Here is an 18,680-nt window from a genome sequence, read left to right on the forward strand (position 1 = left end):
ATCCTTTTAATCGCAGATTCCTTAGAAAATTTCAAGAGGAAAATTCTAAGAAAAAAATGTCGGGGCTATGATAGTTTTTAAATAATAAGTGATTATATTTCACAAATGACAGGTCTGAGATTTCGCGCGCTCAGGCACGGCGACATGACGAGTGATAATAGTGTTCCTATGTGTTTCGCGAGCGAGCGAGAACCAAAGTCACCGTTTAACGGGACAGAAAATATTTGGGAAGACGATGATCCGGTTATTTTGAAAACTTGAGGATAAAGAGAGGCAGGAGACTAGATTGAATCTAACTGAAAATTCCAAGTTCACTCAGAATATCGGAGATCGACTAAATCGAAGGATATCAGTCTGATCGAGATGCTCGTCATAGTGAACCCCTCCCTTTTATTAATAAGACGTTACACAAAGTTAACAAAAGAAATGGTTAAAGATAACAAGAGGAACAATTAATTCGAGAATGAATCGTTAAGTCTGTTGTGAAAGTTGTCACTATGCTAAAAAGGGCGATATTCGTAGGAACACCTTTATCACTTGTCGTGTCGCCGTACCTGAGCGCGCGAAATCTCAGACCTGTCATTTGTGAAATGTAATCGCTTATTATTTAAAAACTATTATAGCTTCGACATTTTTGTATTAGGATTTTTGTCTTGAAAGTTTTTAAAGAATTTATGATTAAAAGAGGATATCTGGTGGTTTTAGTACACCCTGTATATGCTCTTTATCACGCGCACTTGTTTTAGTTGCTTTTGGCTCTAACGGCATTATTCTAACATTAATTGTTCATCTAACAATATAAGTTTGTATTATTGATATCGTTAGGATACTAAATTTGTTCTTCTTTTGGATATTTGCTATCGCTGCGAAGATCAAAACGCCCCATATAGCACACAATATTACGTAATATATCAGTAATATTATAATATTGCAGTAATATTACATATTGCAATGTAACATTATTGACATAATACATTTATATAACACATCGCAATATTACATTAATATATTACATAGCAATATAACAGTAATATTGCTGCAATATATCAAATCCAAAGTAGCGCAAGATGATGTCAAATGACCTTTTAATTACGTCTCATTACGTTTTATTACGTCATTAAGATGCCATGAAGACGTTAGTTAATGTCACGTTGCCATTTGGCACTTTCCAATGTATATCGCATTGAAGTATGAATAAAATATTATAAAGGTAATTTATAATATGACGGTAATATAATTATCTTTGAGAGTGTAAAACTTATATCTTAGTAAACATTTTATAGAATCAAATTAAAATTTTTCAAATTTAAAATTATCTACTGTTTGATATTTAATAAATACTTAAATTAAAGAAATGCACGTTTTAATTTGTTTATTATTTTTTAAATTTAAGTTAATAAGCTATTAGGAGCCACCTAATGAATAAGTTTCTTGAGTAAAGTAATATTTTTTGGATTAAGATATTTTTGTATCAGTGCAGTAATATTATAGTGATATATTACAGTAATATTACGTGATACATCACAGTAATATTATTGTGATTATCACAGTAATATTACTACGATTATCTCGGTAATATTTCATTGGGCGGACATTTTAATATTACTGTGATATATCAGTAATATTACAGTAATATTTCTGAAATATTTTGTTGTAATATTACATTGGAAATGTAATATTATGTACTGTAATATTACGTGCTATGTGGGGCGCTTGATTGGCAAACATTGCTAGTGCACGGAAACGTTGACACGCGTCTCACGCGCGTTCTTGCTCGGTGGAAGGATAAAGCGATGAGGTAGTTGACAGCGCGCGGCGGTCATGTGAAAAGAGCGGTAATGGCGATGACGATCCTGTTTGCGCAGCTTCGCGGAATGTGCTTGGGAAACGCGAGATGATTCATCCGCTTTTAGCGAACGGCAAGGATCGTGTCACCGAACCCGCGTTTCATCTCACATCTCGTCTGTTCGACTCCACATCTCAAATATATTATTTATATTATTTATCAACTTATAGACAAATAGATTTAATATCGCCGGTAGTTTAAAACCAATGATACAAGTTCAATCTGATATCTTGTCCAACACACATCTCTTGATACTTTTACTTGTGTTTAACAATTAACAATGCAATTTCAATTTGACTTTTTGCACTCTTCAACCAAAGAGTGCAATCATTTTTTGACTAACGTCTTATTAACATAGCGATATTGGCCAAACGAACGATATGAGATTATTAACAATCGTGTGAACATCTATTACTTGAAAAGGGTTGAAATCTGGGACTGAAACGTCGTTTTTTAAAATGAAAACATTGGCTAGTACAGGTCGTTTAAAAACTATGTTATTTGTAATAACTAGAAATGACAAAACGCGCGCTTCGCACGCGCAGTTTGTAGTCGAGCATTGTATATTTTTAAGAATTTGTATACATGCAAAGAAGTAATTGTATACGCAACGTCGATGTAAAATAAAAAGTAATTTATCACTCACTGATACGGTTCGCAAAAGCAGAGATGCTTTATTTTGCGCAAATAGCAAATAACATAAAATGTAAGACCCTTACCTCACGATTTCTCCGCCATTGCCCGATGCCTCCTTGGCTTCCTCATTCTCTCAGATATCCTTGTTGCACTTCACAAAACACTAACTCGCGAAATTCATCGATCGCGCGAAATTTCGGACACTCCCGTACGCGACGTGAAATACCGCGAAACGCACGAAATATTATTAACAAATATCGCGTGACTTTCTGTCATACAAATTACTCAAACGAACAACTTGTATTTTTTATTCGGAAGAATGGATAAATCGCTTTTGAATTGGTGATATAAAACGCGAGCATCGGAAGCACAATCTGCGGTAAAGAAGCAGTTATTAGTCAGCAACGAAACGATATTTTACAATCTTTGTCATTCAATCTAATCCTCGAAATAAATTATGTGAGCGAAATTTCCAGCGATAAACAGTTGTTATTAATTGCAACAATTAATCAAGATAATTTTTGATTACATTTATATAATGTGACGACGTGGGATAAGCGACTTTCTTTACTTCCTGCCCGTTCGAGTTGCGAAGAACGACAGAGCGAATTACAGCGCGAAGAACGCCGAAGTCGCACAAATTTCTCTCTTTTCCCGAAAATGGAACAGATTACACGAAATATAGATAATTAAATATAGATAATTAAAAGCGCGTTGCGTAAACGAGATGTAACCGCGACAAAGTACCACGGTTTACATTCATATTTTAGATGAGTTAGTCTCGTGAAATATCTATGTGTACGTTGATAAAGAGCCGTCGTCTCGACATAAAATTCGTTTCTCATTACAAGTTGTAGAAAATTAATAATTAATCGAGGAACGTTATTTGTTACTGATAAAGGTGTGCAAATCAATAGCGATTTATCCCTGCATTCATCGCGATCGAGTCTTCGAAACCGATAACGCAAAAATAATAACACGCACGGAGCGACTCTCGCCACTGCTTGCCGGGTCGACGTTCGGCGAGCGAATGATAGCGTGGCGACCTTCAGGTAAACCATTGGCCCGCGTAACGTCGTACGATACACCGAGTGAAAAACAACAAAAAAACGTTGAGAATTCGTTGTCCCGCCTACGTAGTGGAAAATTCCGTACTTAATATTTTACATTACTTTGTTCCGTGGCTGTTACTACGTTTTGTCTATTATTCTGCGGACTTATTGGTATTGATTAAATTAACGATTAATTCTGTTCAATAGAGAAAGTGTATCGGAACAAAAATCGTTGTTACTTAAATTCTAATTACTAAGATTAGAGATTTCACCTCAATAGTCGGTGTATACAAATGTATATTTCTAAATTGCAAATCTTCATTTACTATTTATCCAAAAGAGAAGTGAAACACACCGCGCTTCGAGAAAACTAATCGGCATCGCGGAAAAGAGGCCTCAACTGTTCGATATTAACGACTTCGCGCTATTAACATCTCTTTTTTAAAAAGGGAATCGTAAATAAAGGTATTGCAAGAGCAATTAGTCCGCAACGAGTGGACATTATTTTATGGAATTAATTAGCGCGGATAAATTACTGAATATCTCTCTTTAAACTTTGTCGGGCTTTTACAGTGACTGTTCTCTCTCTTTCTCTCTCTGAGAAACGGGGAATCTCTCGCTTGCTCCGTCGAACTTTTTAAAAAGAATCACTTTCTATTGTCTTAATATTTCTCTTTTGCAATTACTTTTTATGGGCGTACAAGAATTTCTCCGTTTTATTATCCCTAACAAATGCTTCCGGGTTTCTCCTGGTGTTCTCTCCTGCCGCGCGTTTTAGTACACAATAAATGTGCACATATAAATATAGTATACACTTGCCGCGTAAACCTTGATTCAGCGCCCAGATGACAACGCGGCCAAGAACTCAGCTGCTCGGCAATGACAACAAATTCTAACAATACGACTCTCTTACGCGACGTATGCGCCGTCAGGTTTGCATTATGCAGCCCCGAGCACTCCATGTTGCACAATTGCGCTCTCTTTCTCTCTCTCTCTCTCTCTGTCTTTCTAACAGCATGTAATTATAGTTCTGCATTAGACGAAATAATGCGCGACTCGAGGGAACGCTTTGTTTGAAGCCGACGCTGCTCGATTACCCCGCTGGTTAATTGGCTTCGTAGTAGTTTTGCGCATCGCTGGAATACCGTGGAAACAACGGCCAATAAAGCATCGCGTGTTAATTCCGCATTATTGTCGCGATTACGTTGCATCAATCATCGTGCGAACAAACGCTACGAGCATGATTTTTTTATACGTTAATTAGAAATTACAGACGCGTTTAACTTTTACTATTCGCGGCTGCGCGCCAGGGACACGAGGTGTCCGAGACAGGATCGCGGTCAGTTTCGTAAAGAAATTTTACGGAATTTAGACGCAATTTAGACGGGCGTCGGAAATTTTGCACGCTTGCTGTACGGACGCGCGCCAAGCTCATCGTCGGCGGATATAAGGATGATTGTGCGGGATGAATCGCGTTTCGAATTACACAGATCGATCGAGTTGAACGGCTACTTAACATTTTCTTGCGCCGTGCGGTCACCATTTGCCACCACCCCCGCGTTTTCTGAATGCCATCGCCAATTGTCTTAATGATACACGGCTTACTCACGCGATTAGTTTAACAAGACGAAAAGGGAACACGTACTACTTCGCGGATATTGACGGTTAGTAACGCGAGAAGTATTCATACTTGGAATTTCTTTTTCAATCGCTTATCAACCCGTGTTTTATTCGCAAAGATTATTCGAGATCTGAGAGTGATAAACATAGGAAGAAGAGATGAAAAAACAAGCACTTTGTTCAGACCAATTTAGAATGTACAGTAAAATGAAATAGGTTCCAAAGGTATCAAAATTTTCCCAAGCATACACTGACGAAAAGTTTTTTAATTGTAAGTAAGTAGATTTACTTAAAATTAATTTTTTTACTGAAGTAAATCTATGTATTATGTTAAGTAAATTAATTTAAATCGTTACATTTTCTACATTGTTAAACAGACAATAAGTATAAAAATATTGTGCAAATAACTGAAAATATATTCACGATGAAAAGAGAAATGAGCTGAATAGGAAAAGTAATTAAAATAAGAAGAAAGTAAAGATAGGCGATTGAACCGAAGCGAAAAAAAGCGATGTAGTTGCGAAACAAATATGTAAAAGAATTCATCGTTGCTCGTTCATTTGGCAATTGAGGAATATTAGTCCACATTGAAAGAAACGACATGGAAAAGGGTAATTGGGAAATTAGCGGGAAGAAATTAAATCGTAGAGATTAATCGTAGGTTAAGGCCAGAATGAAATCATCGTCTTCGGAGCGGTCGTCGCGGTTAGGTGATTCCCCCTTCGTTATGCATCGCGTGCACCGCAAGGAAGTCCCGTTGAAACCGTACTTTCCTTTTCCTACCGGGAAAACGCCATTTCCGATTACACGTTTCAGGAAAGGTACGATCGAAAGAGCGTGAAAGGCAAAAATCTATTCGCTACCGCAGAAACCGCGCCGCATCGTTTCGCATCTCTTCTGTCGGAGATCATATAGATCATCCGAATAACTTAACATTTTTACGTAGGCATATCTATGTGCGCTTACGTACGTCACGAAATGTCGATGCCGAAAAATATTTTCAGCGCCTTGGAGTCGTATTGGTCTAACTGACAATAATTATACATTTATCCATGATGTAAAAATACAAGGTGAAACATTGCGCGTATAACCAATTTTTGGAACAATTTGTTCATTGGTTCTTGCCGCATTCAACCGTGATGATTTGCAGTTTAAAGGTTTGGGGCATAGACATAGCAAATATAGACTGAGCGTCCAGAGAGAGAGAGAGAGAAGATTTAAGAAGACTTTCTTTCTCTGTCTACACCATCGTTAAAGAAAAGAATCGTGCCTGCGCCTTCTTTGTCACGATGGTAAGACAGAGAAAGAAAGTCTTCTTAAATGTTCTCTGTCTCTCTCTCTCTTCACAAGGTTCAGCTTATTCAATGAAACGCTCAGTCTATATTTATTATCATTATCTAAAGTGTTTTTTGTCGGCCCAACTGGCAGGAAACTTTATTCGTGGATCTTACATCCACGAAGTTTTGACCATCCGGATTGTGGTCCTTATCAAGTGATTGGTAATAGTTAAAATTCTTATTGCGAAAAACATTACCCCAGCCAGGATTCGAACCTGGGACCTCCCTCAATCCGTGCGGGCGTCTTAGCCAGCTCGACTATATTTATTATGTCTATGGTTTGGGGCAAATTTCTGGTCAGTCACGAGTGCGCATCCATGGGAATGTTACACCTGGTATTCTTGCCTCATGCATTTATCGTATAATTTGACTACCCACGTATTCTCTGACAGCCGCAACGTTTCCGTCACTGCCTCGTTAACCTTCGTCTCGCAGCATCCAAAAATGATATCGGCTCAGACTTTTTAATCCGTCAATCTCGAAGCATTTACTTCTTTGGTTAACAGAAGGCAGATAATTCGAGAAGATCGCTGAAGATAGCTCATCCGATGAAATTTATCCGACGAAACGCAGTCACCGATGAAATTTTATTGGAAAACCGATCACATTTTTCATCAATATATCCGTTTGTGTTATGTAATTGGATTATCCAATTATATTTAATCGGACATTTTTCTCCGTGTACCCAACATCGTTATATTATACTTAAATTTTCGAGAGTCCACTGATCATTATATAATTATTTTTTTTATTCTTTAAAAAGTATCGAGTTGTATTGAAACGTTGCATGGTATTTTGGATTTTTTAACGGGTCAGTTTTTCGAGTATTTCAGCTGATGCCTCAAAACGAGTTTCGCTCCTTATCAACTTTTTGAAAGTGTTTCGCAGTGGACCGTCGTAAAAAGAATTGTGACGCAAAGGCCAAGAGGTGAATTGGAAACAAGCCTGAATAAGGAATAAGTTATTTTGTAAGTCGCGCAGAAAGGAATTGAGAAATTTCGCAGTGACGTCAAAGAGGTACATATTCCAGACAAAATCGTACTTATCGGTCATTTTTTTAGATAAAATTATTTTGAAATTTAAATCCACGTTGACATGACAATATCAATATCTCGATTTGATATCCATTTGATTTTCCTCAAATTGGAGTTTCCGTCCGCAATCTCTTCTCATAATTTTAAATTTAAACATAATTCGTCGGTAGATAACAATCTGCACTGTTTGTCACGAAAGACAACAAATTATATTCCTTTATTAATTGCAGAAATAATTTTTCTATTCACATAAATCGTCCTTTCAAATAGATACATTCATAGTCTTTCATTTGCCCAAGATCTGCTTGTATAAATATTGAAATCTTCCTTTCAGAAGTTTCTTAAATTCTCCAAATCCAGGTCTCAACTGGAAAGTCAATCGTACAAAAGAATCTCTCGTTTGTATGAAATTCATCTTGAAGCGGGGATTGTCGCAGCTGCAATTTTATCGGCGACATGTTTCCGGAAGTAAGTCCTACGAGAGCGCGGTAGATTTTTTATTTATCAAAACGGCGTGCACGTACGTATACATTTCACGCGCGGACACGTCCACGCTGGTTGTGCATTCGCCACTTTTAACCGTGATATCCCTACTTCTCTGCTGTCCGCCAGCCAGCCGGTAGAATTACTAGAACGGATACCTATCTACGTGAGGCTCGACCGGCCCGAGAGCTCAGCTTGCGACAGTTGTCGCTCGGTCGCTCTCACGGAGCCATCTCGGCTTCGCCGCAAACCGGTTCCGTAGGGTCTCTAATAAAAGGATCTTAAAGGACGACGTTATCACAAAGGACTCTGAAAACTATCTTCAAGAAACCACCAACATTTAACGCACCACAGTCAAAGAACTCTCAGTAACTTGCGAGGAGCCGTCGACACGGAATCAGGAGCAATTTGTTAATTAAGTTGGACGTTAATCGCAAGATTTCGAGGTGAGTCGAGACCCGTGTTTCATTTTATGTTAATTTTTTAATTTTATGTATGTTTATTTTTTTTATTTACATACTTGTATTTGTAATTTATTTAATTAAGTTTGACGTTGATCGCAAGATTTCGGGGTGAGTCGAGATTCATGTTTAATTTTATTTATATTCCTTATTTTTTTACCTCCTATTTTATTTTATGTGTGTTTATTATTGTTTTATTTATAATTTATTTTGTTTATCGTCCAGTTGTTGAATTTAGCCGCAGGCCAAGTCTCTGTGATAATAAAAATATATATAGGAGATGGATTGCTTTATAAAAGTAAAAACTTGATGCACGCTGAAGTCTGTCGATATTTTAAACATGCATATAAGACGGCAAAATCTGACGGAAAAGCTCTAGGCACTAATGATAACAAACGTGTAAGACGAGTTCTGAGACGGAGGAGTGGATCGAGATCATAGTTTCGAATCGTCTTGAAAGCCCGCAGCGCAAAACGCGCTACGTTAGACGCGGAATGAAACGTTTGCGATTCGAATGAAACTAGCATTTAACGCGTGCCTATGCCAATCATGGTCTCATCTAGTAAATACGTGACGTTTGTACTAACATCTCAGCTGTTTTCGCTATTTTATCGTGCTATTTTAGCGTCGTATCTTACGAAAGTCACGTACTATGTTTTCCCAATGTTTCTGGTATCTCCATCGATAAATACATGTGACGCGATACCCGACATTTCGGAATAGTTTGTACTTTTGAGAGGAAAATTCACCAATTGGTGTTACTAGAAAAAACTTTAGTGTTACATAAATTATATAATATTCCTTGCAAAAGATTATTTTATTGAATAAATAAGTAAATGTATTCACTCTCGATCAGTCACGTGATTATTGTAATGGAAATTTGAAATATATTTTCAATCAATTTTAATAATAAACAAATTTTAATAAAAAAAAACAAACGATAAACAAAATTAATTATGTAAAGAATTACTTAACGCCAGTAGTTGATCAACCAATGTAGAAAATTGCATGACGACCAATGGCTGGCAAACTCTAATTAAAGAAACTCATTGCGAAAAACATTACCTCAGCCAGGGCTGTAATTAGTAAAAAAATAAATTATAAATACAAATATATAAATAAAAAAATAATAAAGACACATAAAATAAAATAGGAGGTAAAGCAATAAGAAATATAAATAAAATTAAACATGAATCTCGACTCACATCGAAATCTTGCGATCAGCGTCCAACTTAATTAAATAAATTACAAATACAAGTGTATAAATAAAAGAAATAACAAACATACATAAAATGTTCACACAATCAAACCTACTTTTGAATGCGTGAACAATTGGATTTATACATATAATTAGGGAGTAAATTAAAATTACAATATAAATTCGACTAAGAACTGTAACCACGTGAATAAAGATAGGAAACGGAGGTATAAATAAAAACTTATATAATGAAATGATATAAATACAAAGATGTATATGTATGTACATCTAACGGGGAAGACGATAATGATTGAAGATTAAAGCTGAATCCGCCGTGGGCATCAATTAAAACTAATGTATTTATTTACTTTAATATAACTTTAATTTTAAAAAATCCTGGATTGCAAGATGAAATTGAACAAATTTAATTTAAATCACACGAAGCTTTCGCCAATCGATGAAAAAGCTATATTGGCTTCAGACAAAAGTGGAACGAGTGGATTGCCGATCGAACGTGGCCGATCGTCGATCGATCCTTTAAAGGGATCGAAAAGAAGCCGTACGGTGTCCACGGAGAAACAAGACGGAAAAATTAAGTGGTAGGGAAAAATCCTGAGAGACCATATACGGATAACGATCTCTCTAACGGTCACCGATAAATCACTGAAGATCTAACGGGTGATTTATGCCTCCGAATCGACCGGTCTTCGCTTTCGTAGAACGATCAGCAGCGGCTGCAGAAGAACGAACCCGTAGTGGATTCTCAGATGAGGCAGAACACGGAGGGGGTTTTATTGCCGCCAGGTGGAAGGCGATATCGGTACAGTAGTACGGACGAAGGACGACCCTGTTTTTTTTGTTCGCCATCGGATGTGTGAAGCGAAGCGTGTGAAAAGGGAGCCAGAAAGGGCGGTATGGGGAAAAACTCGCGAACAGAAAAATCGGAGGAACGCGCACCTGGAGACCTTCGAGGTTTCGTCGTCTATTTATAGTACGTGCATGCTGCACACCGTTTCTGATACCTATAGCACGATGGTTTGGTTGCTGACAGATGATTGGAATAATGGAAACTGGGATTGCGGTCGTGTGAAAGAAGCGAGAGCTAGGTATTCGAATTTTTCCGCTGTCACAGTCGAGTTGGAAAACACACTTACATGATTTTTTTAATAAACAATTATAATTACATCCTAATCAAGCGGATAAATTGAATTAAAACCCCGTATAGATATTTGAAAAAAGTGTTAAATTTCATGTTTAATAAAATAAAAATTGTATTATCGTGTGCCACGTTACACGATAAAGTAAATAGCAATGAACAATAATATACGATAAAATAATAATACAGCATGTGCTGACATTATGTAGGGATTGCGACGAATTGCGACATGCAAACGAGAGCACGCTTTGTAAAGGCCTGTGTCCGCGATGCTAGAACCTGGTCCAAGTTCGAGTTCCGAGAAATGTGTAGCCAATCAACTTGCAGCTATTCCACAAAAGCTGCAAGTTGGACAGCTGCACTTCGACCAAGATCTAGCATCGTGGACACAGGCCTAAGACTCTCGGAACTAGACAGCACACCCTCAGAAAGGATCTCTCTTACTGAGATCAAAAATATTCTTGACGCATTTATATTTCTCGCAATCTCATTTAGTATAAAAATAAGACAATGTCAAAATAAAATCAATAATTCTTATTTCCCTCTATCGAATTAAAAAATATTAACTCACTATATTGAGACAAGAGTAACTTATATAAATGTAAGTTTATACATTCTTTAGAATAAATTTTCCCTCCGTCTTACAACGCACGAAGGTGGCACCGCGATATTCGACAAAAGACGATGCATCCTATAATTTTATTCTAGAGTTTAGAATTTTTTATTTAAGATTAAAATATTCCTTTCTCTTCAATAAATATGAGTGGCGCTATATCGATCCTATTTTATGATACATTCAAGTGTAATAGCATTGGATCCGGAAATTTTTTCTGTGAGTGCACGGCGGGGGATATTCAGGAAAATTTTCCGAGCGATTATTCGCGGAGAGACTCGCATTTCGATAAAGCGTCCACAACGTTTAACGCATAAAGACTCACCGGTACAAATATTAAATGACTGTTCAGTCTATTAGCGCGCAATTCGCCGATAACAGCATGGACTTGTGTTGGCGATATGACTAAAGCTCACGGGAAAAACGTATTTGCGAAAGCGTAATCTTCATGATCGTACAGTAATGAAATAATTGGGAGGAAAGAGTAAATAAACGATGGGAAATAAAGATCCGACTCGAATTTCATAGAAATCCCCACAAAGAAACTGTCGCACGCCTCTATATTAACGTGCGAACGTTTAAGCGCACTTTTACAAGCTGGTGAAATTGTGGGCCAGGCGGAATTCATTAATTCAGCTAATGATGCCACGCGGACAAAATGCAAAAATAGCGACAGAGAATCACACGAAACGTTAGAAAATATAATAAACGAAGGTATGTCGATGCTCGAAAATTTTAGCTCAGAAAAGAGGCGGATTTGAGGTCTGTTAAAGAATTTTGTACTTCCGAAATATTAAATTCCGGAACATCTTGTACATAGAAAACCGCATATTAATTATCTCAATATTAATAAATTGAAAATCGGTTAAGATAAACGGATTATAAATACTTAAAATAATGAACTAATATTAAAGAATATACGTTGTGTTATGAAATGACTTCTCGGCATTTACGTTCCTACATTCGCGAAGATCGCGATCGACGTATGTGTATAAACGCATTGGTTCCTTTCGGACTCACCGGACTTCGTAACGGCGCGATTTAGCAAATCGGCCGTGTAAGCGACAAATAGTTTTATGACAGAGTCAAGCGGACGCGAAGGAGGAACAATCTCGGACTGTGACATCATCTGTAAGATCGGATCATCTAGGCTCACGACTTTAGTAATGACGACTATGTAATTGCGTAATCTGCGTAGCAGATGGCAATTTTTGGAAGGGAAGTCAGTTGTCTCTGACGGTGATTTGTTGCTTGAAACTTTTATCGGCAAAAGAAATTGCATGTTGCGTGAAACGTAGTAATAAATCGTGAAAAAACAATTAAGCTCTGAAATGAAAAGAAATTTTTTTAATAGTAGGTAAATCCACAATTTTTCAAGGTAAAAATTGTCAATTACATATTCGACGTAAAGTTTCTCATTTTTCTCTAGAAGCTATTTAGATTCTTTCTAAAATTAGAATATAAATAAGAGACAATTGTAAATTATAGAATTGTAATACGCGGACATTTGAATATGTAAGCTTTTGTTTTGGTCAGGAAAAAAACACGGCTGTTTTTAATTACAGCGCGTAGGACGATTAGGCGCGATTAGGTAATTCGAATCGGTCGTTCGAGATGAGGATGTCATGATCAGCGTGCGTAATACAGTCAGCCGAAGCTTTGCGTCGCGGCTGTGCTCGTAAAACACTACGTCCTCGATCTAGATCTACTCCGTCGATCCAACTGTCTATCGACGGAGTCGCTAAACATCGCTAAAGAGTGTTAAAGTTTGAAAGGGGAGTCCATTCTAAATTTCAAAGGCTTAAAACTCCTCTCGTTCATTCATATTACATAAAGACGATAGCGATCTAAGTATCTTTGGTGTCTTGGAAAAATGTCGCTTAAATAATGATCCTACATTTTAAAATCTCAACAGAAAATCGCCCGTGTCTATTGCGATTCAAGGGAACCATATATGACGTCAATTTTATAATTTTGAAATAACACCACATCTTTCTCTAAAGTTCTCTAAAGTATAAAAATTTTTTGTTATTTCGAGATAAACATTTTTACTCTTCGTTCGGATTACGCGTATCTTTTTTATATGAATATTCCCCCTTTTTTCCTAATCCTTCCCCCTCCCCCCTTTTCAAGTTTTCAATTTTAGTGTTTACTTATTTTTAACTTATACTTTTTAGATGGTGAATCTGAAGAGCGCTCTAGGTACCAACGAGCTCACCGACAGGGAGGTCGGTCTCCCTCGCGCCCTTCTGGCGGAATTTCTCGGCACCATATTTCTCAACTTCTTTGGCTGCGGTGCTGTGGTAACCGAGAATGTCTTAACTGTCAGCCTGGCCTTTGGCCTGGTGGTGGCGGGCGTAATTCAGGGGATAGGTCATATTTCCGGAGGTCACATCAATCCGGCGGTTACCTGCGGTCTCGTCGTCATTGGCAAGGTAGTGTGACAGTTTTGTATTGACATTTTATAAAAATTTTCGGTATTCTCAATTTGCCTTACTTGCAAATTCTCGAGACTTCTGTCCTATCTAATCTTCTATATAAAATCGCTTTCAATCCGGTATTCATATACGTATATCATATGTAAACCGAGAATCGTTTGTTATCCCGCAAATGAAATCCATCCTGGAATAGCCCGAAAGAGAATTCGATATCCCTTAATGAAAATCAATCGTCTTCGCGTCTACAAGGCCAGTATTCATAGTCAGATCTTATATTCGAGACTATCTCAAGATCATCTTTAGATACTCCGTAGCCAATAAAAGGTTCCGTACAGCATCTTTAGATAAATTCAAGACAATCTTTAATATAAGATCCGACTATAAATACCGGCTTGAGAGATAGAGCTACCTGGAAATAAATCTTTAACATACATTTCAAATCAATTAAACAATTAACTTCCAATATTAATTTTCCTATCATCACACGGAATAGATGATTCTAGTAATTAAAAATCGATTGAATACTACTGAATTAATTATGCAGTTTATCCGATCAATTTGATATTCTCCTTCGATATACTCTCCGATTAATTGAACTCAGCTCATCTTCTGTTCTCGCCCAAACATTTCCTGCCGGCTAATTACAAGATTCTGATTCTTGGTCGCAGGTACCAATTATCAGGGGTGTTTTGTACATTGTGGCGCAATGCGCGGGCGCCATCGCGGGTTCGTCGATCCTGAGGGCCCTTTCGCCCAACAGGATGGATATGTTCATGGGCGAGGTGAAACTCTCCGAAGGGGTGACTCCGGTGCAAGGGTTCGGCGTGGAGTTCTTCCTCGCGTTGATCTTAGTGTTGGTAGTTTGCGGAGCGTGCGACGCCGCTAAACCGGACAGCAAGGGCCTCGCGCCCCTCATAATCGGCCTGACGGTCACCGTCTGCCATATCGTCGGCGTAAGTACATCGATTCTGATCACAAAGACAAGCTCCTACTCATTTTATTTTAAACCGATTATACAATTTTAATTTAATTCGATTATCCTAATATAATGTTTATTTCATATTTTAGAATTTTTTGTTTCTTTAAATGAAAAATTGATTCTTGTAATTGTTTGAAAAAATCCTTAAGAAATTATAGAAATTCAAGAGTAAATTGTTATATTTTCATTTCATTTTGTCTTTGTAACAAATTCGTTAATAATCAGATATTGCGAACGGGTGCGGGAATGAATCCGGCGCGTTCGCTGGGCAGCGCCGTGGTGATGACCGCTTTCGACGACCACTGGGTGTACTGGGTGGGCCCAATTATGGGTGGTATCGCTGGTGCGCTCATCTACGTGCATGCAATCGGACCCGCCAAGCAACCGGAAATACCCACTAGAACTTACGCCTCTGTCGCCACCGAAGAAAAGGAGGTATATTATACCACAAGAATGTGATATCATTTTCAGACTGGAAAACATCTCGCGATGACGAGATCGCATAATCGATTTCATCTTATTCTCAATATTCGATAAATTTATTAAGTTTTAATAATTGATTTATAATTCTTAACTTTTGTTACATGTATTTTTCAATTTTCTTAAACTTGCTAAATAATTGATGAAGAAACTATATAATTATTGAGTTCCTTGATATTTTTAAGAATTCATTTAACTTTTGGTAAACTCTTAATTCAATTCTTATTCAAATATCTCAAATTTCTCAATAAATGAATTAAGTACCTGGTAGATTAAATATTAAGCTTTCAAGTATTTGTTTTAAATCGCTAGTGTCTGAAGGTGGCTTAGCTAAAGATATAGTTTTTAGGTATAATGTAAGTCTGGCATCTTCCTATGCTTTAACAAATGTTTAATCCGCATGAAAGTCGCTGCACTGAAGTACACGCATTAACTTTCTATTTATAAATAATATCATTAGCTAGAACTTCAACAGTTTTTCCTGACGATGGGACTTCGTTTCGGAAGCACTTATCTGATTCTTATAAAGCGCACTTGATAAAAACGTCAATTCACGCATGCTAATAATGCAGTAAAATGAGATTGTGTAAGGGAAAAAAATCTTTCGTTTGAAGTAGCTTTTCGTATACTAATTTTCCCATAATCTTCGCAGCATTAAAATAGAGTCAAAAAGAAAAGCAATGAAAAATTACTCAAGAAAGGACGGAATACTAAAGACGCACTTGCTTCTTTAAGTTGCTCTCTCTTCTACGATTATTTCACGCTCCTCTTTTATTCCTCACAAAAATCTCGCGACTGTTTTGCACCGAAACTAAGCGCACCATTTCTCCCGGGACAAGACTTTCACTCCATGTCCACGATCATCTCTGTTCCACAGAGGTTCGAGTACATTGACAGCGGACGTGGCGGACTTTAAGCGATACGAAGATGCCCAGACGTACAAGAGCGATCTAGCGATTCGCCCGTAAAATAGAATTTCCGCATAAAAGTAAAAAGGCAATAGAACATGAAAACATCCTTCTTTTACAGCTCCAGAATCTTACCAGCAAGACAAACATCAATCCTGCTTGATGCTTTAACCAACTCTAACCATCTTTCTCTGCCAACTCGCCAATCGTCTTATATTGTATAATATGATAAGATCTTACAATTAGACTTTTATATAAAGAGAACTGTGTGTGTTTCTACAAAACTGAAGTTTATGAAATTACTTATTCACGGAGTAGTCTTAGAAAAACGCGATTGTGACGACGTCGGTTTTTATTAATCGTTGAGGATGTAAGACTAGGGGCGCAATCATTCGCATTTCAATTAGCCGACTTCAAAATGAAATGTACAATTTTTTCCACAATCGGATACACAATTTTAAAGAGTTCAGAAAAGTATTGAAAAATACCTTTAATACCAAACAATTTCAGATGTTAGTCTCAAAGAGAATTAAATTGACAGACGGATTTCTCAAGAGAAATCTGGGCTTTAAGATACAGCAAAATGTTAAGTCATTGAGAATCTTTCGCCACAATTTTCTGCCAATTCCTAGCAATATTTGTCATTGTAAATTGAACTTTTAAATACTTGATACGTTCTGATATAGATCGTCTTGTAATCGTGAAAGATAAGAAAGCCAAAGAGATCTTTCGTCACGAAATAATCTACGTTGCCGACATCTCATGCCACACATTGGGTAACGCATATAGTCAGCCGTTTATCGCACAAGATGCATTTTGATAATGCCTTTGGTAATCAATCGACTCGACATTCGGCTAAATTTTTTCGCACTTCAATCAGCAACACTGGAAAAATCACGCAACCTGCTTAAATGCCATACGTAAAATAATTTTGGCATTTAACAACATTACGACGTGTAGTTACATTTTAGTGAGTGCATATCTGTTAACTTATCATTCTACATATATGTGAAAAGCATCTTATTGTCAACTTTTAATAATTTATCCTTATTTTGTTACTAATTAAGATTAAGCGCGATGTAATACATTTTAGGATAAACAACTTTTAATAAATAACAAGCAAAAGATTCGATCACAGTGAAATTATCCATCTTTTTATGGATCATTAAAAACGTTTTTGCTTAGTTATCTGTACGTTTCGTTAATTTATGAGTTTGCGTGACTTTTCGATTAAATTAACGCTAATGCATGCTCGTAATTACTTCGCGTAAGTTAACACAGGTGATTGTGTCTAGACATTTGTTTTAATCGGATCATTGCAGATACTCTCTGAAGTTCTCGACATATTCACACATGCGCGAAAGTTTATTTAAAAACTCTGAAAGACATTCGACTAAACGCCACTAATTCCTTAAAAGCGTGTCGCAATAAACCGACTGATTTTCAAGCCCTGATCACGAATTCCAACTCATATACATCTCACCTTGGCAACAAAATGCATTTCTCCACAAATAGAATCAATAGGACAATATTTACATATCAATAGATCATCAGAGAGTACACATGTATTACTACCATTAATGTGAGTTATGTTGTACGGAATAAAATGTTTACGTTTTTATACGAACTTCTCGGATTATTATTCTCTTCTAAAGTTTATTCCGGACCTTTTTAAGATGTAACTCAATACAAATGTGAACGCCATTTAGGTCCTGGCCAGCTGGAGGTAGCCAATTAAGCCCGTCACGGGAGGTCCCAGGTTCGAATCCTGGCTGAGGTAATATTTTTCGCAATAAGAATTTTAATTTCAATACGGGGAGGGAGTTTGTTGTAATAAACGCTAAGTATAGCATTTTAAAATAATTGGAAAAGTCGTCCCGCGATTTTGTAACACGTGAATTTACCGAATTCAACGAAAACCTGTGTTAATCGTCCGGAAGTAACGGCGCGCAGGACAGGGTGGAAAAAATTCGGTATATGAATTCACATATTATTCTCTTGCTAATAATAAACTGTCGTCATAATTGTTATGTGGCGAAAGTGGCGCAAGATGTGCGCTGCTCAGTAAACAAATCGACCGAGTTCATATCCAACGCAGAACACTGCTAGTTTTTGTCCAAACGCCACTTCTCCAAGAAAAATGGCAACCGTCAGGGAGTAACCCATATACACCCCTTTGGCGTCTGACCATCCAGGTTGAGGATTGGGCAGTAGGCTGACAATTTACTCCCAGAGAAATCCCGTCCCGGAACCAATCAGAGCTTGTGCTTTGGAAGCAAAAGCTAGAGACCGAGTCCGACTTGGACACTGTCCAAGCGTCATTAGGTAAATAGATAGATGATCGTTACATTGTATAAATGTAATATATAATTATGCACTCGCGAAAAAATGAAAATATCTCATTATATATGTCTCAATCGTGTAATATCTAATTATATC

The 18,680-nt window shown here is 37.2% G+C and overlaps 1 protein-coding gene across 3 annotated transcripts; it reads left to right on the plus strand.

Moving 5' to 3' along the window:
* The first annotated feature begins 7,974 nt into the window (after positions 1-7,974).
* On the plus strand, positions 7,975-17,868 carry LOC105570533 (aquaporin AQPAn.G). Of its 3 annotated transcripts, none has more exons than XM_012027809.1 (5): positions 7,975-8,454; positions 13,614-13,871; positions 14,543-14,827; positions 15,079-15,288; positions 16,211-17,868. In XM_012027809.1, the coding sequence occupies exons 2-5, from the start codon at positions 13,614-13,616 to the stop codon at positions 16,247-16,249; spliced, it is 792 nt and encodes a 263-aa protein (XP_011883199.1). In that variant the 5' UTR covers positions 7,975-8,454; the 3' UTR covers positions 16,250-17,868. The 3 variants fall into 3 exon arrangements, with proteins under 3 accessions (XP_011883199.1, XP_011883197.1, XP_011883198.1); XM_012027807.1 differs by having other exon boundaries at positions 7,991-8,454; positions 16,363-17,868; XM_012027808.1 differs by lacking the exon at positions 7,975-8,454 and adding an exon at positions 13,113-13,211 and having other exon boundaries at positions 16,363-17,868.
* The last annotated feature ends 812 nt before the right edge of the window (positions 17,869-18,680 follow it).

Source organism: Vollenhovia emeryi, unplaced genomic scaffold (genome assembly GCF_000949405.1).
Source record: "Vollenhovia emeryi isolate VEMERY1.0 unplaced genomic scaffold, V.emery_V1.0 DF939120.1, whole genome shotgun sequence".
Classification (NCBI taxonomy): Eukaryota; Metazoa; Arthropoda; class Insecta; order Hymenoptera; family Formicidae; genus Vollenhovia; species Vollenhovia emeryi.